Raw genomic sequence first — 27173 nt, 5'->3', positions numbered from 1 at the left:
AAATTTTGATCAGAATACGTATACATATATAATGCTATGCAAAATGTTCCTTAGCCTGGGATTAGGTTGCCATTTTTCAATATTTGTGTTTAATTATCGATCTATCCATGATACTTTCATTGCTTCAAAGCGACTTTCAACACCAATTATTATCAAACCCCTGTTTTCCTAACTGCCACTCGTTGTATTTCTTTAACTTTATCTGGTTTGTCATGTCTCTAAACTTGTAAACATTTTCTTTCTATTCCTTCTGTTTTTCTGCTGAAAAAAACCTCGCTAGCCAAAACCGAAATCAGCTTATTTTTATACAATGCAATTTCCTATCAAAATGCTAACTGAAATTTTTTTATATTTTTGTTAAGTCGCAATGCCAATATTGCAACATATATGACATATAGTAGAGCAGATACACTTCAGGACACCCTTGGCTTATCCTCCATAATTTTTAAGAGAAATCCATCCATTATTCATAAAACATATTTGAATATAACTATACAAAGTTTTAACCAAATGAATGGTTCTTTGAAACGTATCTAAAATAAATCTTCATTTAAAAGAGTCAAAGCTTTTCTGTAAAATCGATATACACAACAGCCTATTCAATATAATATGTGTAAGAATAAAGAATAATCTATAACATCTTGTATTTGCCTTAAAATGAATCTAATAAATCTACGTTTTATGTATCTAGATTGATCAGAGTTTATCAATTTTGATACAGGTTGTTTGAATGGTTAAGCTAGTGCATAGAGCAAACTTTTAAGAACTTCATTTAATATTGAAATGTGTCTATAATTTTCTTATTCTAACATCCCCCCCCTTTTTTTTTTGAATACTGACTACTAAACACTATTCCGTTAGGCTAATACTTTTTCTTTATGACTCTAATTATACAATGTATACATTAAAGGGACAATTACTGTCAAAAACATGTTCATTGATTTGACCCAATTTCTCGTATTTTATAACACACTAAAACGTATGTCAAATTTACAAAAAGTCCAAAAGAAACAATTACCTATACCAGAACTCTGAATAATGTATGAGAATTTCAAAGGTATTTTAGACTAGACGCCATCTAAAGAAACCCGATGTTCTCCGAAAACAGCGGATGGTCATATCATCTAGTCATAACACATTAATTGTTTGCATTATTTTATTTTGTTTTTTTTCTACTTTTGTGTTGTAAATGTATTTTTGAGATAATGTATCATTCGGATTTTGTGATGCAATAAATAATTGTTTTTAATTTCAAGCAGTATTTTGCTTTAAATTAATATTTATTTTCTCTAATTATTCATTTATCATGTTTATCGATTTCTTAATTTTCCCTTGCTTTTCAAGTCACCCAAATTCAACCCTGTTTTCTCAGGCTCTAAATTGTGCACCAATGGCTTTCTCATTTTAATCTTGATATTCAATTCTGATTCTAAATTTTCAATTCGATCATTCGACTGTCATACAAGTGAGAGGTTTAGCTAGTTATAAAACCAAGTTAATCCACCATTTTCTACATAAGAAAATGTCTGTACCAAGTCAGGAATATGACAATTGTTATCCAATCGTTTGATGTGTTTTAGCTTTTGTTTTGCCATTTGATTAAGGACTTTCCGTTTAGAATTTTCCTCGGAGTTCGGTATTTTTATGATTTTACTTTTTTCGAATAAGAGTCTGAGTTATACATATACAAGTAGTATCATTCCTAGCTGCAGAACCGTAGCTCATAGGTCCTTATGATATTTTTTGACAATTTGCGGACCATAAAGCTACGGATTTTTCCTATTTCAAAACGTTTGGAATAACGACCAAGGGTTCAGGTCGCACTTATTTCCCTAATGTTTATTATTTATCACCCGTGCATAACTTGAAAATGAATACTGTTTGTTTCGTTAAATATTTTTCTATGATATGACGTACCTATTTATGTTTGAATATTCATTTCCATGACACTATTATCTAGTCATTTCCTTAAGAAAGACCTATGATTAACGGTTCCGCAACAATATCCTTCGAACATCTTTTCTCGTAGTTCCTTTCTCACTAACCTGTTTCTATGTGTTAGAACCTGACAATCTAACGTTACCAGAAAACAGTGAATTTGAGTATTGTATTCTAATTCAGAATTCGTATTGTCAACTTCTAAAAAACGTGTTTTTATTATTATATTCTAGAGAGTAGCTGAATTATTTTAATCAGACAGAACTGTCTTTTTCCCGACTGTAATGGACTCGATGCTGTTACTCTGTAAGACTAGTGTAATTTTGATTTCGGTTATGGTAATCATTCTTCGTTGTTGTTTAAAATTGTTAGCTTATGTCACACATCTATGTTGTTATTTTGGAATTTACGGTACGTTGTTGATTACGTCTTAGGTTTACTCCTTTTCAAGCAGATGGTAATTCCAAAATATATTTGAAAAGTAAAAGAAGATGCTTGGAAACAAATAAAAAAAACATAAGTTGAAGAAGCACTATGGTAAAAGAAAGGACGATAAGTCACAAAACATTACAAACACACGGTCAAAAACTAACACCGCTAAAACAGAGACTTTCCAATTGTTTCAATTTGAATTGAATGTAGAGGCCAGGCCCATTTATTTACAGGGAATATATTGAAATTTTTGTATATCATTGGACAAAGCTCGTTGACACGAACATTTTGAGCTATTTTTTTTTTAAATCGGACCTCTGGTTCAAAAGTTACGAGTGTTCCAAATTTCCAATTCATCCCCCCTTTTTTATCCAAGATGGCCGCAATTTTATAGGCATTGTAGTTCATCTTTGAAGGCTAATATTGACTCAGATAGACATATTATCTTCAACACGTTTTGCTTGTTTTCTGACAGAGTGTACAATAGTCTATAATAATACCGTATAGATGTGTACATGTTTTGCTCTAATAAAAAAAATAGCCATACACAAATTTCCATTAAATGCTATCCTCTGTTTTGCATAATAGGCCACGCTAGCCGTATTGCTCCATCAATTGACAAAAAATATGAAATGTATAACACATTCTAGATAGATTTTATAGATTTTATAGTTTAACTCATTACAGATGGTACAATTATGAAAATTTGGACCAGTATGTAGAAGGACAAAAAAAAACAAAAATAGGCTCTCTGTTTGCTCTCCCAGTCTGTTTGATATTAAAATGATGAATGGCACCGAAGCCAATATTACAACACTGATTTAAGCAATGTATGCATCAAATTATTTGTCTTAACACAAGGCTTTAATTTTTTTGCATAAATTGTGACAATACAATTCATAATGGTAGCCATTTTGATTCAAAATGGCTCCTATTTCGGAGTGTTTCTCTCCCGATTAAATTTTTTTCATCATTTCTTAGTTATTTCTCAACTGATTTTTGCAATATTGGTATCAAATTGTTTGTCTTAACAGAAGTTATCAATTTTTGAATGTATTGTAACAGAAAATCTCACAATGGTCGCCATTTTGAATCATTGGCATTTCCGAGTTTTTCTCTTTTGATTAAATGTTTTTGTATTCCTCGGTCATTTCTCAATTAATTTTTGCAATTTTGGTATCAAATTGTTTGTTTTAACACAAGGTAACAAGTTTGAAATGAATTGTTGTGAGTATTTGTTTGTGTTTGTTTTGTGGTAGTGTTTTTTGATTGACAGACCCTTCAGCTTTACATTTTTTTCTGCTTCAACAAAAATATATAATTCATACATTTTATTTTGTATTTTCAGAAATATTTCAACTTATACAGTGAATATTTAGATGAAATAGAGTCGACATCTGATATTTTCCATGTTCTGCAACTACTATCATTTGGTATAAATTCAAAACCTTTGGAAAATACAAAAATATTTTCATGTCATCTTTAACAGGCCAACGAAAAACAGTTTTCTTTGAATTTATAGGATGTAGGCACTTCACGGTAGCAAAATTACTGTCTAAAACTTCTTCAATCTGTCCTGGATACCACCCATCAGAATATGCTATTGCAACAGTTTCACCCTTTGAAAAATTGTGATCTGCAAAATGATCGGGTTCTGACACAATAGGTTTTGGAGTTTTAATTTTAGTACATTTTTCTTTTACACGATTTTGATTCATCAGATTCATTAATGCCTTTTCTTTTTTGGCTTTCTGACTTTCTGGGTTTTGACACGTCATCTTTTTTAGTCCCCTACCGACGAAGTCGAAAGGGACTTTAGGTTTGCACTCTGTCAGTCTGTCTGTCCGTCCGTCTGTCCATCCGTCAGTCCGGCAAAACAGCTTTCCCTTCTTTTTTTCTTCGTTCTTGAAGATATTGATTTGATATTTGGTATATAGTTTTGCCATGACAAGTTATAGATCAAGTTCGAATTTTGTTCCTGTCTGATGATTTAGTCCAGAGTCATGGACAATAACTCGGGACCATATCTAATGTTGGAGTACAATGTTAAACCATATTTCTGTACAAAGGGAGATAATTCATTTTTTAAAAGACATTCTTTGGTAAATTATTTGAAGAATTTTTTGGCAGGTTGTTTGTTATTTTGTATAAACTAAATTTCTGAATGCTATATATATATATATATAAAATTATGAAGTGAATTCCTTTAATTAGATAATCTATTTTTATTAATGTATATATTACATTACATTGTGTAGATAAAAATTGTTGACATTGTATAGATAAGTTACAAATCTATATTAGTTTGTGACAAATAAAAGAAAAAATATTTGGAACTATTAATTATATTTGATTATAATTTGAAAATAGATATACACTGTATTACATCATATCTAATTTTAGAGAATTATTAATCATATCTAATGTTAAAGTGTTTTCCACACTTTTTTTCATCATACTTGAAGATATTGATTGATAATTGGTATATAGTTTTATCATGACAAGTTATACAGATCAAGTTCGAAATTTTGTTTTGGTCTGATAATTTTGTGCAGAGTTATGGTCCTTGGACTTGAAAATTCACTCATTTAATCAGTTTTCCACACTGTTTTTAGTCACGCATGAAGATATTGACTTGATATTTTCTTTTTGTTTACACCATGACAAGTTATAGAACAAGTTAGCTTTTTGTTCCAGTATAATGAATTTTTACCCGGTAGGGGACTATGTATTGCCATGCAATACTCTCAGAATGCTTGTTGATTTTACTTCTTTTTTTTTTAGTATTTTTTCCCTTTGTTTCATCATGAAATTTTCTCTTTCCTCAATATTTTTTTTTGTCAATAATGGTTCATTTGTTTCTGTTATACATGCGCTATTTGCTACAGCTGCCATGTTATCTGAAACTACGACACCAGAAATTGTTATATTAGCTATTATTCTCATATTTGAAAGCAGTTGATTGAGAGTTAATTGATTTCCTTCAATTGAAAATTTAAATAAGTTTTTGTCTTGAGGATTTTTTTTCAAAACAACATTTTTGTATTTAATTTGAGCTTTTACGGCTTCAACTTTTTGTGACATGCTGAGATTTTCCAATGCCCTTTCAATGTCTTTCTCTAAAAACCACTGCCCTCTATAAGTGTCAATATTTTCTTTTATTTTTATGATCTCATTATTTTTTCGTTGCTGTTTTGAAATAGCTTCATCTTTCTTTTTCTGTAAAATTTCTAAATGTTTTTGTTGTATAATATGTTTTTGTTCTTTGTAATGTTGAAGCATTTTTGTTGCATTTTCTCTTGTCATCTTAACAACTGTAGATTTTTTTTCTGCATCCAAATTATCTAGCCAATTTCGTGTTTTGTTGTTAGTAAAAAGTATGATGCCTTCCAAAGTGATTGTATTTGCGTTTGGTTTTTCACGCCTAAGCCGATCTAGATTCGCAAAATCTCTTTCTGATACTACATGTATGTTGGTTAGGGATACAGTAATAGAGTTTTCTTTTAATTTTTCAAAATTTGGCGAACTGTCAATACTAAATTTCCCACCTGGCAGATAGTCTACGAATTGACGGCTTACTATTATCATAAAATTTGTGCATAATATTTGTAATGCCTCAGCTGTAAGAATATTTAATTGTTCATCTTGAACAGAAAATAATCGGTCAAAAAATTTCATCCTGTTTTGTAAATTCAGGAAATAAAATTCTTCCTTTCAGTAAATCAGAGGAATCCCTTGGAAATTCATCTAAAAAATTACCAAATGTTACCCACATATTATTAAGGTCAAGAATATGATTTGCGCTTTCAATCTGTTTCCATAAAGGACCAGTCAGTAATTTTTCAATAATTCCCAATGCCCTGCAACCAGCCAAATAAACTTTATTATTCACATAATGAGAAACACAGGACACAAGTTTATTACTAGATTTTTCTTCAAAATATGGAGACAAAAAATCCTTGATCTGATCATTATGGTAATAGACCGCTGCTGCTATGGAGAATAAAATGTTAATTCGATGCCCATAAAAGGTGGACATATGCAACTTTACAGGAGGAACGCAACTTTTTAAGTATGTTTCAAACAAGAAACCGTATCCAGATGTTTGATCTGCATCAGGAACACACAGCTTAGTTGTCACACGTATAAAGTCAGGAGTGCTTGCCACTCCCCAGTCAAATGTATCTCTCAAGATTATTGCTTTCGCACATTCCTTAAGTGTTATTTCGGCTTGTGAGCCAAGATTTAACAACACATGCAAATTACTCTTGAAATGATTAATGTCGATGATAGACTTTTTGAGATCATCACTAAATGTGTAAAAGTTCTCAATGATAAGAGGAAGACGATCTGCCGGCCATTTTTCATTAAAAATTGGTAATGTTTGAGACCTCTAAAATCACCCAATGCCATTTCCACCTAATTTTTGGTTTATGATACGATTAAAATATATATTGTACATTATGAAAAGCAATATAATGAAAGAATTACATCATCAATATTTCGTATAGGATGCTATTTATGAAGCCTAGATTTATATATTTCATGTTTACGTCAAGTTTGAGACACTGGTTCTCCGTAAATGTAGTAAATAAAAGAATGAAAAATCTTTCGTATGAAAATTTGTTCTTAGTTCTACAAAATGTAAAAAATCCACCGATGGCAAATTGTTTAAAATACCTTAAAATTTCAGTTAAAATACCCCCCAACACCCATTTCCACCTATTCTATTTTTGTTAAATATTTCCAAAATAATCAATAATATGTGATTTAAAAACATGAAAAATATCAGATTGTTTAAAAAATAATTTTTATAAATCAAAATTTTATAAGAAAATAAGAAGAATCAAAATAAAATAATATTTTGACACTTCACCTACATTGTATGTGCACCAAAAGTTATTTCCCCTGAATTAAATCTCCAACTACAAGTACAGAAAGGTAATAATGTCAACAGCAGACCAACATGAGCAATCCATGTAACTTTTCAACATTATGTAACACAGTATGTTCTGATGGTCCTTCGATCCAACTCTTCCACTGTGATAGGGACACAAGTTCTCATTTGTCACTTTTGCAACGCTCAGAGAAAATTCCAGACAGGTGCATGCAGTTTTATGACATCCCTGAGGCCTTTCTGATTTTATATAGAACTGGGATATTCTCCATTGACAGTTCGGCATTGAAACTAAATATTTCTGCGTCACATAGAGAATATTTTGGTATTCAATGGAGGAGGAAGCAAATCCGTTGCATTTACCAGGGCCATAGTGAGAAGAGCAGATCTAATGCAGATCGAGGAGCATGTCCTACTCTGTGCAAGCTGTATTGGTTGAATACAAGACAGATACTTCCAGTAGGAGCAGGTAAACTTATATTTTCTTCACATTCTTTAGTAGGGGTTAGCCTACAGAATGCCTTAAACTCGAGATCTGACTAACATTAAAACAGTAAGGGAGCAACCATTTCACAGTTCTCGAAATCTTTTTATCTGCTTGACCACAATTATTCCATCACATTGGGGATCAGAATATTTTTTTAGTAAAATAACACAACCCTCTCCCCTTCTTGAAGTTAAATGGTCGTTCCCTAACTACATGTATACATCAAATATATACACAGTCACAACAATGAAGCATATATCATGTATATAGCACTCAATACAGAGCCATCCAAGAAGGCGAGTATACACTTTTCTGATCTGGACCTTTTTGGTAAGCCTTGCACTGCTTTACATATGAATCTGTGAGCTTTTAAGTAATAAAAAATAATACCCCCCCCCCTTTTATGCGAAAAATGTAATTGATTATATAGGGAATCACTGAAGCGGGCCCCCTCTCAGGCAGTCGGCGAGCCCCACTTATGAAAATAATCTGCCACTGGGGGTCAATCTGTAGCCAAGAATTTTGTTTATCGAACAGTTGTGAATTGGGGACTGAAAGGATTTGCCTTTTTGCAAACAGTATATCATTAAAGCACAATATTAAATGAAAGTAAATTGTTGTAAATTATCAGAATGGTAAATATTTTATATTCAATTTCATAATTATCCTCAATTTCAGATGATCAAATATTTAAAAAAGTTTAGAAATCTAAAAGTTGACTATGGCCCATACATGTATATATGTGCATTTATTTCCAACTAAAATGCCCTTTTCACCTACAAATGTATTTAAAATTAAAACTAAGTTTAACAGCAATAAACCAAAATGAAAATTATCTTTGCAATTCGTAAGAACAGTACTATATGAATAATAATAGAAGTGACAGTCAAGTTTTATGATTTGAAAAATTAACATAAAATTTTAAAAGTTCACTGAATTTCATATGAACTAAAATTAAAAAGTCTACATTTTTTTTATATATTAATTAAAAAATGTTGATGACAGCTATAAAAATCCAAGTTGATTTGAATCTTTTAAAAGTTGACTTACCATCTATTTTTATTTGTTATCTGAGGACATCAAATGTAATTTGGTTCCTTATCATAATATGTAGGATTGAAATAGTGCAGTTAATAACTTTTTTCTTTTTTTTAAATTTTCAGGATTATGCAAGAAATGTGCCACTTTATTAAGAAAAGATGTTTGTAATGAGCAAGTGAATTTTAAGAATGAATTGGGTAAGTTAAAGATTATATGGTAATGTATTACAGATACAATTAAACTTGTTTAATCTGACACACATACATTGAGTTCAGAAAAAAACATGTTTGTTTGATTTCACAGATTGAAATACAATAGAAGCATAATTGTAGCCATAAAATGTGTTAGATAATACATTCTGGAATAATTAGGTGTCAAAATAGACAATTTCTATTGAAATCAAAGAACAACACATCAAATCCTGATAAAATTCCTTTAATAAATGCCAAACAAATTTATATGCCACTGCTATAAACTCACTCACTTTTGTAATTTAAATGAAGTCAAATTTGGAAAAAAAAAGGGGCTGAGTAAGTAATGCAGTAGGTTGTCATGCTTGGGAACATAGAAAATAAAGATTAAAATTTGTATACAATACACAGAAGTTAGATTTAATGGCTATGACTGGGTTTCACATTCATTAGTTATATTCACTTATATTGTTGGACAAATTACATCTCTAAGTTCATTTGGTAACATAAATACATGTACAATACAATTAATCCCCTTGCCAACACATATACTTATAGGTCCCAAGTAAGGCAAAGCTATAATGCCTAATTCTACTTTAAAGGACCCACAACCTTTATGCATTTTAATAAACAAACCTCATCTAAGATTACATATTGATCACAATATAGGAAAATTAACATTCATTTTTTAAATCAAAATTAATAATCTGTCATTATTCCTATTTTACAGAAGCATTTTATGAAGCGAAAAGGTTATTTATTAGACCCAATAGCAGAATAGAACAAGAGCATAACCAGGGTAATTGTTTAATGTGTTAATAATATCAACTGGTTCAGTTTGAGCTCAAATGGACTATTGCCATTACATTACCATCAAAAACCACTGAAGTGTAGCATGATATATAGAAACAAGTTGATACTGAATTTTGAAGCTCACATGGACACATTTGTGTGGCCCCGCATAACATAAATTATGACATAGTTTGTTAATGATAATTCATCTGAACTGATTTTAGTAGAAATGGTCTCTGAAATCCTGTTATGTAAATTTAAAAACATAACTTTTATAACTGACTATGGGATATGTGGGCTTTGTTCATTGTTAAAGGCAGTATAGTGACCTATTTTTGTTCATTTCTGTGTCATTTGGTCTCTTGTGGAGAATTATCTCATTGGCAACCATTTGTTATCTTTATTTGAATGATGTAAATGTACACATCTATTTTTACAAAAGTGTGTTGCTTTAAACATTATACATTACTGGTATAATATATTTTTTCAGATGTTAACAGCAAAGATGATCAAGACATGGAACTTACTTACAGTCAGTCCAGTGTGACAGGTAAAAACATACCCTGTATTGTATTTACTATAATATGTACTAAGAGGGGGAGGTAACTCTTTTAATATTATTATAGCTGCCTTTAAAAGGAGGGGGTGTAGTGTTTTACCCCTGCCTGTCTGTCAGTCTGTCCCTCAGAAACTACATTTCAGGGGCTTGCAGAAATAAAGAGTCATATATGAGGAAGCTATACCACATGATATGTTTCAAATGCATCACTCAACAACATCTTCATTACCGAACACTTATGTATTCTTACATTAAAAAGCCAAAAAGACAATTTTCATCGCATTTTCCTCAGGAATTACACATGAAGGCTATCAGAAAATTGGAATCAAGGTTCATGAGACAAATTGTCTTGTACATGTGCCATGATGTAACCTTTAACTTTGATCTCAAAGTAAAACATGTCAGTCTTTACACCTAGGCATGTGCATGTATTTGAGAAGGTGGTAGTGTTTTTCTTGTGACCTTTGACCTCTGATGTCAAATGACTTGATTTATTTTTACATTCTTTTCTTGAAACACAGCTTTATTACCTTTTGACATATGCTTTTAATATATTGGAGCATGAATGCAGCATGGTCAGACAATGACTTTCGACCTTCAATGTCTAAAAACTAATTTACATGTAGGAGATATATAGTTGTTTTAGGTTCTAACAAGATAACGTCATATATTTAATGTGGCAACTACACAGCTTCATGAAAGTCTCTGATTTATTTTTTTTAATCACTTCCACTTTTTAACTCACCTGGCCCAAATTGGCCAAGTGAGCTTTACTTATTACTTGGCATCCATCGTCCGTTAACTTTTACAAAAATTTTGGTTTTAATCATTCTTCGGGTTCTAGTTTACAAAATGTATCAGATAACCCCGCCCATCAACCAAGATGGCTGCCATGGCTAAAAATAGAACATGGGGGAAAATCAGTTTTGGGCTTATATCTCTGAAACTAAAGCATTTAGAGCAAATCTAACATAGATAAAAATGTTTGTTGGGTCAAGATCTATCTGTCGTGATATTATCACATCCATCAGACAACCATTTGCTAGGTTGCTGCCCCCAAATTGGTAAGTTTACAGAAATTTTGCAGCTTTTGTTTATTATCTTGAATATTATAATAGCTAGAGATAAACTGTAACCAGCAAAATTGTTCAGCAAAGTAAGATCTGATCTACAAATAAGTCAACATGTACAAAATTGTCAATTGACCCCATAAAGAGTTATTGCCCTTTAAAGTCAATTATAAATTTTTGTAATATTTTACAAAAATCTTCTCCTCTGAAACTACTGGGCAAAATAAAACCAAACTTGGCCTAAATCATCCTTAGGGTATCTAGTTTAAAAAATGTATCCAATGACCCTGCCTAACAACCAAGATGGCCGCCTTTGGGCTTAAAATAGAACATGGGGTAAAATAAAGTAGATTTCTCTGAAACTACTGGGCCAAGTTCATTACAAATAGAGATAATTGTAAACAGCAAGAATGGTCAGTAAATTAAGACCTACAAACAAGTCATCATCACCAAAACAGAGAATTTTGTCATGAATTCTATTCTTGTCTATAATGTGTGTCCTTTGTTTAATATGCACATAGACCAAGGTGAGCGACACAGCTCTTTAGAGCCTTTAGTTTGTAAGTACCATGAAATAATTAACACAGTCACTGAACTATTAATGTCACAGATATATTGGATCTTTCTTCTCATTTAATTTGGTAATTCTTTTTTGCAGACACATTTGAAGGATTTTCTGAGCTATCCTCACAAGCAACAACAATGTCAAGCCAGGACTGGCTTGAAACACAAATGACCACCAAAGACAGATTTAATGCAGCTATGAAAATGTTATCACATTCATTTGAACTTCTTAATTGCCAATTGTCAAAACCATGGAATACATTAAGTAAAAGTTCAAGGTCATATTATTTGAAAAAAGACACAGGAGTCAATTAAGTTGATTTTAAATGTTATTGCACCTGGACAAGATGATGTGCTATTAGATAATTTACAGCAAAAAGAGGTTTCGATTGATTCCACTACTAGATGCATAATTGATGCTTTCCACAATGCTAGTAACTCAAGAACACAGATTCAAATTCTTTCTCTAATTGTTAACAAATTTACCAAACTAGAACTTCAAAAATTGATCCCTGGATTATCTGTGGCAAAAATTGATGGTGCTAGAAAACATTCATAAGTTGTTGGGGCAGGAAACCTTGTTAATCCACCCAAAATTTACTGAACTAAATTAACAAAGCCAAGAGTAACACATTTCATTGAATTCGTTATGAATCCATTATATTCTACCGTTATTGGTTTTGGACAAACTATGTTAAAGTTATCAACTAATGAAAAAATGGAAATTCATAGAGTAATAAGAAATGTAATAAATGCAAGAATTATAAGTAACTACCAAATTATTGTGAAGAAAATAACTTGGAATCATACAGGAGACCAACACTGTACAGAATCTCAAAGTATGTGCAGCATCTAAACAAAAAGCTTTACAAGGTCTTGACAATACAACTTCTGGTGGAATGGGAGCAATTGACACATTGCTTAAACTGGTGACAAAACTTGAGACATTTGGTATAAGTCATGAAAGTGTGGAAAAATTGAAAGACAGTTTGCATGTAATTAACCAGTTTTTGAAATTTGAGTACAAACTGCATTTGAATAAACTAGATGGTTTTACAGATCACTGCACTACATACGCTTTAAGCGACCCTTCAATTCCTGGATTTTCTTCTAGTTGTGAACATCAGCATGATGCTAATTATGATAAATGCAGTCTTGTTGACAATGTGCTTGACCTAATCACAACAGAGCTCTCTAAAGTTCAAGTAAACGAATCGGTACAAGATGATATTGACTTTGATCTTAACAGTGCAACAAAGAATTTATTGGAATGGAAAAGGCACCTATTAAGAACTGTGCATCAAGATGCTGCTAGAAATGATATTTTGAAGAATTTAACACCTAATCAGAGTTTGATCATTATGGATTGGGCAATGAAGTTTTTCCCTGTACAATTCCGTGAGACTCAGTCAGAATTTTTCGGAAAGAAAGGTCTTAGTTGGCATATTTCATGTTCAGTTACAAGGTCAGCATCATCAGATGAGTTAGATCTCAACTGTTACATTCACATACTTGAAAATGGGACACAAGGCTGGTTTTCTATTGCAAATATTTTGCTCCATTTGCTGGAACAACTCAAGTGTAAGAATCAGTCTCTGGAAGAAATTTATCTCAAAAGTGATAATGCTGCATGTTACCACTGTGTAGACCTTTTAAGCTTCATCCAGCAGAACAACTCAACCTTCCCAATAAGAATCAAAGTATACAACTTTAGTGAGGCTCAATCAGGGAAAGACCTCTGTGACAGCAAAACAGGGTCCTCAAGGTTGCACATATACAGGTATGCAAATGAAGGACACAATGTTCTAAATGCAGGAGACATGAAAAAAGCCCTTGAAAGCTATGGAGGTGTTAAAGGATCAAATGTTTGTGTTGTTTCTATTGACCAGGCATCTGAGCCTAAGATTAAAGTAAAATTCCTGGGATTAGTGTATTGAACAATTTGCTTTCACTGAAAGAAAGGCCTATTAAGTTGGTTCTGGACAGCTTATACAAAAATCAGGAATATCTGACCAAAACCTTTCTACAGAAAGGGTGTTTAATCGGGAGGTAAGTGTTAGAATTAGATTTAATTAAAAATTATACAAAAAGGGTGCACTGAAAAAAAAATTAACTTCTGTAATATGTTTTCCAAATTATTCCTGGATTAAACAATATTATATATCTACCAACAAATTATGCGCTTAATAAGCAGGAACTTAATGTAAAAGGCAAAATATTTTACTAAATTCAAGATATCTTATAAACTTTATAAAATATATCATATAGTTAAAAACTTAAAGATATTTAATATAGTTTATAAGATATATTATATATTTTATAAGTTATCTCTTATAAGTTATAAGATATCTTGTATAATTTTTAAGGTATTATAAGTTATCTTATAAATCTTAAAGGATATGATAAAGTATATAATATATCTTCGAAAAAATATATTTATAAGATAACTTTATAATCAACTTTATGAGATATCTCATATAATATACAAGATATCTTATGTATCTAGTTTATACGATATCTTATGAAGAAAGTTATACGAGAATCTTATAAATTGTATAAGATATCTCATGTATAATATAAGATATCTTATGAAGAAAATTATACAAGATATCTTATAAATTGTATAAGATATCTCATATGTAATATGTAACATATCTCATATAATATATAAGATATCTCATAAAATATATAAGATATCTCATAAAATATATAAGATATCTCATATAATAATATATAAGATATCTTAAATATATGAGATATTTCATATAATTTTAAATTTATAAGATATCTTATAAACTTTATTATAAAACTACATAATAAAAGTTATCTGATATATTATATGAGATATCTTGAAGATAAAATTAATAGTAAAACGGTTTGCCATAAATGTACATTACATAGAACATTTATGAACTAGCATTAACAATCGATTCCAAAGTGAGACATAAAAAAATGTATCCTCAGTGATGATCATAGAAATTACACTTGATTACTCACCTCAACCTAATGATCGACCTTTTTCATCATGAAAAAAAATACCTTTGCATGTCACCCTTTATATCTAATTAAAACATCAATCTTAATTAATGATTGGCCAAGCAACATTTATTATTATTATATATATATTATAACTGAGAGCATGTACGATGGTGATTTACAAATCAATTTGGGAGTTTTACACTGTGACTGGTAGTGGTAGGGGACTTTTTTGCCTAAAAATACATTCAGAATAATATTATTATACATGAAATTATTGTTCAACAAATTTTTGACAATGTATAATATATGTATTTAATGATTCAGGTCCATGAACCTTTTACAGGTATTCAAACAGCCGGGAAGGTTTCATATCCCAAAACAGCACAACACACAGCAAATGAACCATCAGCTATTCCAGAAGATGAAACCACCTATGCATCTGACAATCAAATTGTAAACTTTTTCTGTTGTCCTGATATTTCCTGTAACAAAACTTTTGCTAGAGCAACAAATCTGGAAAAGCATATTCTTGTCGGAAATCATTCATATAGAACAAACAAATCTGGATAAGATACTGCAGTTGAAGTATATGCTTCTATTTCTGAATCTGTTCAGGATACACAAATAAATTTGATTCAAACCGTGAGTGCAGCTACGCAGTCAAATGCAACTAGTAATATGATAAATAAGGGATGGGCTCTAAAAGGCAAAAGAACAAATATTCTCGCAAAAGTTAAATCCTATTTAAATGAGATATGTTCTAAATGTGAGAAAACTGGGAAACGGCCAAATTATTTTGCTTTGTCAGATGAACTCAGAAAATCATGTGATGAAAACAGAGAAAGATTGTTTAAGATGGAGGAATGGCTGAATCCTACGCAAATTAAAGGCTACATTGCAACAATAGTGACTTAACTAAAATCAGGAACTATAAGTTCTAATTCTATAACTGATGATAGTGCTGTTGTTCAGTCCATTGAATTGAGAGAAATTGAAGAAAATGTGGAACAAGATGAAAAACTGTATGAAGCTGTTGCAATTATAGATGCAAATACATATAATGAAAATGTTGAAAATTTTGTAGATGAAGTATACACAGCTGTTAACATGTAGTGTCACATAGGTTTTAACTTTATCTGACCAAAAGCAATATAAAGTTATCATTATAATACATGTCAATTATAATACAGTACACAAGAATATGAATGGGTAAAATGTTATTCATTCACCAGTCTGCCTTGTCTTTCAGTCCTGTTCTTTTCAGTCAGCACTATAAACCTTCATAGATGATAAGAACAAACTACAGGAAATAATGATTCAGTGATTTTTACTAGGAGTTATGCCCTTTTGAACTTGGAATTTTTAGCCTTATAAACACTAATGCAATAGTCCTCTGAAACCACACAACATAATTTGATTTAACTTTGTAGATAATTACATAATACAATGTAGATTTGCATATTGATAGGAAATTAGATTTCAATATTTTTGCTTTCAGTTGCCCTTTTGAATTTGTGGCCATGATGTACTACTGCAACAGTTTGTCATCGTGACAGAATTTTATGAAACGTTTGAAAATAGACTATGAGGATGTGCATATCCACAGCAATATTTTATTAGTTGTCTTTTGTAGGAGAATTGAGTCTTTTAACTTAGGAATTTGGTCACATTTTTTTTGTCCAGTGACAACTTGATAATGTAGGGGCATGGGGTATAGGAGCTTGTTAAAATTTGTCAGTTTCTATTATAATATCAATGTCAATGCTATATAAACAACATGTATATACACAAGAAAAGAAACTTAGATTAATTGTTGATCCTATGATCTGTCATATGTGAGAAATAACTGTACGATACAATGTCGCAAAATACCCCATACAAAATAAGTTTGTAATTTTGATGTCTTATGGGTAAAGCTTGTTAACTGTACACCCTTACTTTGATTTAAGAATTATATAAAGGATCCTTTTTATTAAACTATCCTGTTCTTAAGACTTTCAGACATTTCAGTACTTTTATATGATGTCTTACATTCTTAAAAAGACAAGACTCTTCCTTTCTTTGTATATTTTTTTACTCAAACTTGCATCAAGGTGGGGTGCTCTAGGGGCTATTTCTGGTTTACTGATTTGCAGTGTTTCAAATTAAATTGATTTCTGCTGAGAATAATTGTTAGGTATGGGCAAAATGTAAGCTATAATATCTTTTTAATATATTGACCATTTACAAAGATTTTTAAGTCAAAATTAGCAAAATTAATTTATTTTTAAATTCCGATTTTTCAAAGAATGTGTTCAAATAAGCATTATTTCAATTAGAAACATTGTTCATATGAAAAAAACAAGAGTATGATAATATGAAGTGTGTTATTAATATAAACAAACATTATCTAAAATTATGCAGTTTATTCACACATGTGCTCTATATGTGCCTGTCCAAAAAGAAGGAAAAATGACCAAAATCTCCATATTTGCCTAAAAACTGGTAAAGTGGCTGTTTCTGTGACATTATGACTGCTTAAATTATGACCTCATGGGTTAAAAACTTATTGTGTTTTATTTTCAATAACCTCAACTTTTAAACAGTCAAAGAAAGAAATCTAAATTCAAAAGTTCATATTTTATATGAAAAATGGCCAAGAATGGCCCTAATTGCCCCATCTCCTTTCATCTTAATTTTCAAGATACTTTTATTTAACCAACTACAGCCCCCTTTTTAACAAGAAATCTTACATATAAGCAATTTGAAAGGATTACATGTGTGAAGTATATGCATTTTACAGATATCACAGCTTATTATGCCAATTTGATGAAAATCGTTTAAGTACACATGTACCCAAATTTTGAAAAATTTTCCTTTATCTCATGATTATTTGCCGTGGGTGGATTTTTTATATGTTATAAGACTTAAGTTAAGGTTTATAGAAAGTCTTTTGATTTTGATTTATTTTCATCATTTATGGAGATACGCTTGTTTCATTTTGTGCCATTTTAGCTCTTTGAGCAGTGCCTTTATATAGATATTTTGAAATTATTTTGACAGAATGCTGTTCAAGATAAGAAAAAAATAATTTTATGGTATGAATCATTAAATGTAGTTCTTCTGGAAATATCAATAGAAAAATGCAACATTCTTACTTATAAAAAAATATTTCAGGTCAAAAATGATGAAAATTGTGATTTTTTCCTATTTGCATATGTAAATTGACATGTAAAGTTTCACCTCCTCATCATTTTTTTTTCTAATAAAATTTTAGAAAAATATTTTGTGTTTTCAATTTACCTATCCATATGTACTGTCTGGTAAAGATTTCATTTGTTTTTGAAAAAAGTACTTTCGTACCATTTTGCATGGTTTTCTGTGAGACTTGCACTTAAGACTGTACGGACGATATATTCTACATTCTTAACACCAACATTGGCTGACAGCAGGGCAGCGTAAACTTAGCGCACGGTATCATTATATTTTCCGTTTTCATAGGTGGAAATTTCTTTATTTTTCATTAACTCCTCTATAATTTCTTTCATTTTTTTACTCATTTTCAAGCATGCGTAAGTTTTGTTTTAGTAAATTATTTTCTTTGCGAATCTGATCTTGGAAATGTTCATCATTATTGTTAATGTCATGGCCTGGTTTTGTTGTTTTGATTTGCTGCAAATTCCTTGTATTGGTTTGTTTCATAATGTTTACTCTTCGGTTATAGTAACTAAGTAGAGATGTTCTTTGTTTATTTTTTTGTCTAATGTGACAAACCAACTTATGCAAATACTTTTGACGGCCAAATAACTTTTTGTTCTGTTCAGTAAGTTTTAGAATTTTGACATTTCTGAGTTTTATTTTTTTGTTTACATTTCTTGTGTTTAATCTATCTAACTTTTCGCGATGTTTGTCAAACTTGTTTGTAAGATTTTCATTTTCTCTCTTTAAGTTATAAATTTCGAGATTTACGCTCAGTTTCTCTTTTCTAAGTTTCATGTAGGATTTGTTCATCTTTGACTTGGAGTTTTGAGAAGATTTATTGAAAATTATGTTATTTTTTGCTTTGTTGCTCTTGCAAACGTTGCAACTGAGTTTATTTTCTTTTTCAGTCGGTTTCGGTAGAGTAAATAAACCTTTCAAATATTTTTTTTTTTTTCATTTTTCCATATATTTTTCTTGTTAAATGTTATATTAATATAGTTCCACAGTCTGCCTAAATGGGACAGGGTCTGTAGCTTACACAGATGCAAGAACCAAAGTGCACATGTCTTGTCAGGTATTTGATTTCTTTTTTTGTACGATCTGAGCTCGAGTGCCATTTTACGATTGACAAAATCTACATTTATTTCTGACGGTTTTAGTAACCATGCCTCTGTTATTCCTTGTTTTTTACATTCTTCACCTATATTTTGTACTTTCCTACAATCTATTATAGTTGTGCTAAGACAATCAGTGCTTTTTCCTTAATATTTTTTATTTTTCGTACAAATGCGGAAACATTTGGACAATGCAGATGCGTGTTTGCAATGCCATTTTGAATATTGTATTTGTACGTTAAACTAATATCACGATCAATAACATCAACAACACAAATCCAGAAATATGCTGTTTGATAAACTTTATCTTTAATTCTTTCAAGTGGCCAATCATCTGAAAAAATGTAAAAGTAAACTAAAACAAACTTTCCCTAACTGTTATTATAAATTAAACCAGACTAAACTTTAATTTTGATTGCATTTATTTGTTATAAATAGAGTGTCAGAAAATTTAATTAAATCCTTAATTGTACTTGTGTAGTCCGCCATAAGTTATGTTCATCTAAATCCTTTACGTGCATCAAATTCTAGTTGTTATACAGGATACTAATTAAAGGCACAGAAAATCTTGTTCCTGCGGTCTTTTTGCCAAGTCCTTGATTTTGAATAATTCCATATTTGGAGTGGAGATTCTAATTTCCAAAGTTATTTGGTTTCGAGAACATGACATTGAAGATGAGTTGCAAAGATGGATGTGTTGTATCAGGCCAGCTGATTACATAGTCATAAGGGTTTCATCATCTTCTGAAATATAAAGTAAAAAGGACCACAAAGCAACGCGAACTTCAATCACTTTGTACATTTTATACATCAAACTCAGAGAGAAGATTAAGTTTCTTATAGGACCAACAATTTATCTTTAAAAAGCTACAGTACAGTACATGTTGCTTACATGTGTTTGAAAAAAAAATATTTTCACGCACAGCGCAATAAGAAAATAAAATATTTTAAAGTTAAAGTTTTACATTGAAAATCAATTTCATTGATGATTGAGCAAACACAAAATACCCTGAAAAACTTTTTCTAGAAATTAAGCCCATGACAAAACATTGTAACCTTTCTCTTAAGATAAATTGATGGTAAAATTTGAAATGTTTCAATGTTTATCATGGGTATTTCCTTTAACATGTAAATATTTTTAGACTTAGTTCACAATCAATTTCATGTATGAATTATTGTTTTATTTTTTTAAAGTTTTATAGATTTTCTTATGTTCAATGATGTTTATGAAAATATGTGTAACTTTTTAACCTTTTTTTTTCATTTAGTCATTGTCTCATTGCAATCACCAATCTTTGAAATACAATATTGTTTAAAGAATACTTACCTGTGCAGTCTTCATCACATAGCAGACTTTTAATTGTACTAGCATTCCCTAAACCTAATGTATGACTATCCAACATTTGCCAAGCTTTAGACACTGAAAAACAAAACAAAAATGCAATGGAATAAAACTTATACCATTTCTGCAACTGGTGACAAGAGAAAATAAGCTTGTCCTTTTCAAAATTACTTTTTTATCAAATTCTCAAAACAAAATTGGGCAGCACTTCCCTTGCACCAGACACTTTATAACTTGCCACCTTCCCACTGTTATTTACCCAAGCCAATAAAGGGGAAAGAAAGAAAGCTTTATAGACACTGAAAACAAAACAAAAAAACATTGGAATTAAACTTATACCATGTCTGCATCTGGTTACAAAAGAAAAAAAGCTTTTCCTTTTTCAAAATTTTTTTTTTTTATCAAATTCTCCAAAAAAATTGGGCAGCACTTCCCCTGCACCAGGCACTTTATAACTGTTCCCACATTACCCAGGCTAGTAAAGGGGGGGGGACGTAGCGGTTTTGCGCTGAAAAATAAAAAAATGTTCCTGACGTATTTCCCATTAAAGAGGAAAGTTAAATAGTTGAAATTTATCATTGAGAAAGGAGACATTTCTTACGTTTTTTTGTTTTTGAGCAGCAAGGACTTGAATGATTTGAACTGGCTTTTGACCTTGAATTTAACCGGAAATAAAATTTTCCCAATTAGAAAGAAGTAGAGCGGAATCTCCTCTTTTATTGGATAATAAATTGATCTCGATATGACGTAACAATATCGGTGCCGGAACGATCAAAAACGTTCTTCATAGCGGTTGAAAACGATTATTCTTTCTGAAACGAATAGTTTCAGGATTGCAAATCGATATAAACCTGTAAACAAATACATTATAAACAACATTTATCTGCATTACTTTAGTTGGAAAGATAGTAAATACCCTTTTATTTTCAAATCGAAGTTGGTCAAAATCACCAACTTTCACGTCAAGAAAACAAGATGGGGGATAATTTTGAACGTAATCGGCCTCTATATTTAATGTCTGCTTATTTATGTTTTAATTTCTCGTATAAAAGGTTAAAATTGTTAAGTTGAAGACTTTCATCATATATTTGTTTTTTCTTATTAGTAGAAACAACAGTGCTTGGTAATTACACACTTTATTGTTCTAATACTACTGAATCCTGGACAGAAGGAACACAACTTTACCACGGAGGAGAACTTAACAAGGACATTGAAATCTTTGGTTTTTGCAGATATGTCATTTATTTACCGCCAATTGTAAATGACAATTCGAAGATAGATGTATGTGAATTAGAAATTGGTGGTAAGTATACCTTTTTGATTCTCCCATGTTGATAAAGTTTGAATAAACTTGTGGCGAATGGAGGAATATCCCTTCTTACTTTAAATATTACAAGTGAAGTATAGATTCCAGTGACATTTAAAAAAATATTTAAGAAAAACCAAGCATACCCAAATATCCCTACAGCTCAAAATAATAAAAAAAAAACATATATGACAAACAAACAAACAAAATAATAATAAAGGATAAGTGGTCTTAAACATAGTTAATTTTGTTTAACGGTATCAACCATATATTCTAATGATTCTATACGTGTATGTTGGCAAGTGTTTTATAGGAGGAACTAAAACATTTGGAATTTAGATCTTTAGAGGTAAAAACAAACCGTATCACCTATTGGATTATGTATACGAAAACATTTCATTATGTCAAAAAAAAAGCAACCAAGAGATCAGTTGAAAAACTAGTAAAACACATGCCCTTCAAAGGGTTTTAAAGCAGGTAAAATATATTTCTAATAACTGTATTGTATAGTATTAATTTTAGGATGCCCAGGAGGACGATATGGAGTTGACTGTGAAAATTCTTGTCCACAGAACTGCCATGGGCCATGTGATTTGCAACATGAAAATTGTTTATTTGGATGTTTAGATGGTTGGCTTGATCAAAAATGTGCAACAGGTATATTTTTTGGTTGCTATCTGATACTTTTTACATTTGAAAAGGACTTCTTTTTTTAGGAGTATTTTGAGCTTAGGTATTTGTCAATTCACTTCAGTGAAAACCATGTGGGATAGAAAAAACTCATAAAAATACAAGACCCACATTTTTGTACGCTAGACACGCGCCTCGCCCACTAAAGAGTCATCAGTGACGCTCAAGTGAAAGTCAAAGGCGAAATACAGTTTTAAGTTAGAAGCGTTGAGGGCCCAGCATTCCGAAAGGTTTTGCCAAATACAGCTGAGGTAATCTTTTCCTAACGAAGAAAATCCTAAGTATTTCGAACAAATCAAAGTTTTGTGAACAGCAGATAATAATGATTAATGCCAACACACTAAATAACTTAATTAAATAAAAAAGAACTGGTTTTGCATTCAGATATGATTATAAGTCATAAAGATACAGAGTCTTCTCAGTTGATTTGAATTTTAAATTTGCAGATATGATTTCAGCGTCCCAGTTATGAACTTTCTATTTCTATGTAGCAACATTCTAGCAGCACCTGCATATAGAGAGTATATCTCACCAGTTGATACGATATTTTAGAGCTTTTATTTACTATTATGATATCCTTGATAGGGGGTTGCTGCTAACAAGGAATTATTGAAACAAGAGTTCCAAGTAGTGAAGTTAAAATCGTTCTTCGAAGTTTCTACGGACACCATAACGAATTTGTTGACCGTTATGGTATATCTGTTTCCCAGATGACGACGGATATGTTCAAAATTGTTGTAACCACAATCTCGTGCCATTTTTCCCGAAAGTAACTACCGAATTAGACTTATCAGTGGATTTGTACTTACATGAGCAACACGAAGGGTGCCACACGTGGAGATGGATTTGCTTACACCTCCGGAGCACCTGAAGTTACTCCCTGTTTTTCGTGAGGTTCGTGTAGCTCAGCCTTCAGTTTTCTATGTTGTTTGTATTTTTGTCGTTTTTTCGTTTATTGCCATGGCATTGTCAATCTGTTTTCGAATTTATGAGTTTAAAATATCCCTTGAATCTTTTGCATCTTCTGCAGAAGCTTGAAGTTACTGCAAATAATCATAGATCAGATGGTTTTTTGAAAGTTGAATTTTTCTCTTCGAGCAGATCTGGTCAAACCATTTCCAACTTATTTTTACAGTTCTTATGACGTGCTGTAGCATCACTTTCCTAGGTTAAGAGAAGAGTGGTTGCTGCTTCAAACATGTTTAACACCACCACATTATGTATGTAATTGTCCAAACTCATGAACATGTAGTCAAGTGGTTGTCGTTGGTTGCTGTGTGACATATTTTGTGTTATCATCATCCAGACTACATGTAGCAAACGAATTTTAGTATGAAACGGGTATTCTATGTTGTGATTTTATACTATTGTTTCAGAAAAGGGAGAAGGTATGGTACCATTAAAACGTTTAATCCCGCTGCAAATGTCTGCACCTGTCCGAAGTCAGGAATCTGATGTACAGTAGTTGTCGTCTGTTTATGTAGTTCATACGTGTTTCTCGTTTCTCGTTTTTATATAGATTAGACCGTTGGTTTCCCCGTTTGAATGGTTTTACACTAGTAATATAGCTAGCTTTATAGCTTGCTGTTCGGTGTGAGCCAATGCTCCGTGTTGAAGGCCGTACCTTGACCTATAATGGTTTACTTTTATAAATTGTTACTTGGATGGAGAGTTGTCTCATTGGCACTCATACCACATCTTCCTATATCTATTTTGATCTGAACAGCTCTCAACAATCTGAACAATATGTTATTAAGTGCATGTCTCACAGGAAACCATGCAAAACAGTCCTATTTTTTTTTTTCAAAAACAAATGAAATCCTTACCAGACAGTACATACGAACAGGTAAAATTAAAACACAAATTTTTTTCGTAAATTTCATTAGAAAAAAAAATTATAAGGAGGTGAAACTTTATATGTCATTTTACATCATAAAATTATGCAAATAGCCAAAAAATCACAATGTTCAACATTTTTTACCCTAGATATTTCATTACCATTAAGAAAGGTACATTTTATCAACGATTTTTGCAGATGAATTATATCTAAAGATTCAAACCATAAATATTTTTTTTTTATCTTGAACAACATTCTGACAAAATAGATTTAAAACATCTATATAATAGCACTTTGCTCATCGAGCTAAATTGGCATAAACTAAAACAAGTGTATTTCCATAAATGATGAAAATAAATTCAAATTAAGGTAGCTTGGGTGTCATCCTCCATCTTGGATTTTGAAACAGCAATAACAATCGGTCTCGATCTTTAATGAAATGTGCAAATTTCGAGAGTAGTATGTAATTCATGTGTAAGACTTTTCATGTTAATATAGAAAATTAGGTGTTTTATCTTATTTACGGACGTATTTTACAAAAACAGAATATTTTTGTTTGATTCATTTTTTTTTCAACTTTGCCACATGAGGAGAAATAAGTCAAATAAAGTAATTTTTATATTAGAATGTGTTGTGAATTTACCTATTTTATTATGTAACACGAAAACTAGTCCGGTGACCCCATTTTTTCTTTCTCTTATCTGAAAGCATTTTAATAGAGCTATCTTCTCATATTTTATCTTAAAATTCTATGGTGTAGTTTTCTTTTTATCAAATAAAATTGGGTTTTCCATGCATAATCTATACAAAATCTGACATTTTTGCACAACCTGTAGCGTGAAAAAAGGCCCGTTGACCTATACTTTTTATTGTATTTTTGAAAAAAAAAGCATGATATAAACATTTTGACAAATTATTAAAAAATTCTATTGGATTTTAATTTAGACCCCCCCCCCCCCCCCCCCCCCCCCCAATCTTCCTTAAAAGACTTTCTAAAAACCTTAACTTAAGTATTACAACATATAAAAAATTCATCCTCGGCAAATAAACATGAGATAATGGAAAAGTTTACAAAATTTGGGCACATGTGTACTTAAACGATTTTCATCAAATTGGCATTATAAGCTGTAACATACAGATACTTCGGACATTTAAAATGCTAAGATGTGAGATTTCGTGTAAATAAAGGTTTCTTGAAAATTCTGATAAAAAAAGAAGGAGCGATAAGGACGACATTTGGCCTACATTTTTCAGAAATATGAACTTTTTAATTTTCTTTTTCTTTTTTGATTTGTATAAAAGATGAGGTAGTGGAAAATCAAAAACAATATGCTTTTAACCCATGAGGTCATAATTAAAGCAGTTATGATGTCACAAAAAATGGCATTTTACCTGTGCAGATTTTGATAATTTTACCTTATTTTTGGACATGCAGATATAGAGCACATGCAAGAACCAACTACATAATTTACGATTAAGTTTGTTTATATTTACAACACATTTCATGTTAATATTTTCGTGGTTTTTTGCATGTGCATAATATTTCCCACTCCCAGACATGATTGAAATAATGCTTTAAAAAATCAGAATTTTTATAAAATAAATTTTGCTAGTTTTGACTTTAAAATCTGTGTAAATGGTCAATATATTTAAAACATATGATAGTTCACATTGTGCATATACTTAACAATTATTCTTAAGCTGAAATAAATCAAGTTTGAAACAATTCATTTCAGAAATGACCTTTAAAGCACCTCCTCCTTTCATGCAAGTATGAGTAAAAAAAATATAAAGAATCGGCGAGTTTCGCCTTTAAAATGTAAGACATCACATTATGGTACTGAAATGTAAGATTATCTTTTTAGGGACCCTTATATGATTCTTAAATTAATGTAATGGTGTACATCATTGTACAAACTGTTAACAAGCTTTACTCAAGACACCAAAATCACAAAATTATTTTGTATGGGGTAGTTTGTGACAACTTGCTGTATCGTATGGTTATTTCTCACATAAGAAATAATCTACAATTAATCTAACAAGTTTCTTTTCCTGTATATACATGCAGTTTATATAGCATTGAAAATGATATAATAATAGAGACTGACAAATTTTTACTCAAGCTCACATACCACACAGCCCCACATTGAAGCAGGGCAAACAAAATCTGACCAAATTCCGAAGTTAAAAGACTCATAACTCCTACAAAAGACAATTCATTAAATGTTGTTGTGGATATGCACACCTTCATAGTATGTTCCTAAACGTTTCACGAAAGGTACATGAAATTCTGTCGTGATGACAAACTGTTGCAGTAGTAAATCATGACCACAAATTCAAAGGGGCAACTCTTTTCACTAAACTAGACACATTTTTGTTTAGGGGCAAGCTAAAGCCCTCATCTGGGTGCGGGATTTTCTCGCTGTGTTGAAAACCTATTGGTGGCCTTGTGCTGTTTTCTGCTCTTTGGTCGGGTTGTTGTCTCTTTGACACATTCCCCTTTTCCATTCTCAATTGTATTGAAAGTCCCTATGGTATTTTTCGCCTCTCTTGTACAAATTATCTATGACGTTCTGTTGTGTGGTGTCAGAGGAATTGCGATAACGAGAACAGACTGACAGAGAGAATGACGGACGAATAGGTCAAAAACATTTTTACCAATCAAATTCTTGTGTGCGGTATGATAAAGTGACTATATCATAATAATAATACTATATTGCTTTTGGTCAGATGAAATTAAAACCTATCTGACA

At 31.1% G+C, this 27173-nt stretch overlaps 1 protein-coding gene across 1 annotated transcript in view; it reads left to right on the top strand.

Moving 5' to 3' along the window:
• The first annotated feature begins 8983 nt into the window (after nucleotides 1–8983).
• LOC127738209 (multiple epidermal growth factor-like domains protein 10) overlaps nucleotides 8984–27173 on the top strand; it is a 59324-nt gene continuing 41134 nt past the window's right edge. Inside the window, exons 1-3 of the mRNA XM_052249381.1 lie at nucleotides 8984–8992; nucleotides 12784–13501; nucleotides 22416–22550. Coding sequence (XP_052105341.1) covers nucleotides 8984–8992; nucleotides 12784–13501; nucleotides 22416–22550 — 862 coding nt within the window. The remainder of the gene's footprint in view (nucleotides 8993–12783; nucleotides 13502–22415; nucleotides 22551–27173) is intronic.

This window comes from Mytilus californianus, unplaced genomic scaffold (genome assembly GCF_021869535.1).
Source record: "Mytilus californianus isolate M0D057914Y unplaced genomic scaffold, xbMytCali1.0.p SCAF_1, whole genome shotgun sequence".
In the NCBI taxonomy this organism is placed as follows: domain Eukaryota; kingdom Metazoa; phylum Mollusca; class Bivalvia; order Mytilida; family Mytilidae; genus Mytilus; species Mytilus californianus.
This window is presented reverse-complemented; position numbering and strand designations above follow the sequence as displayed.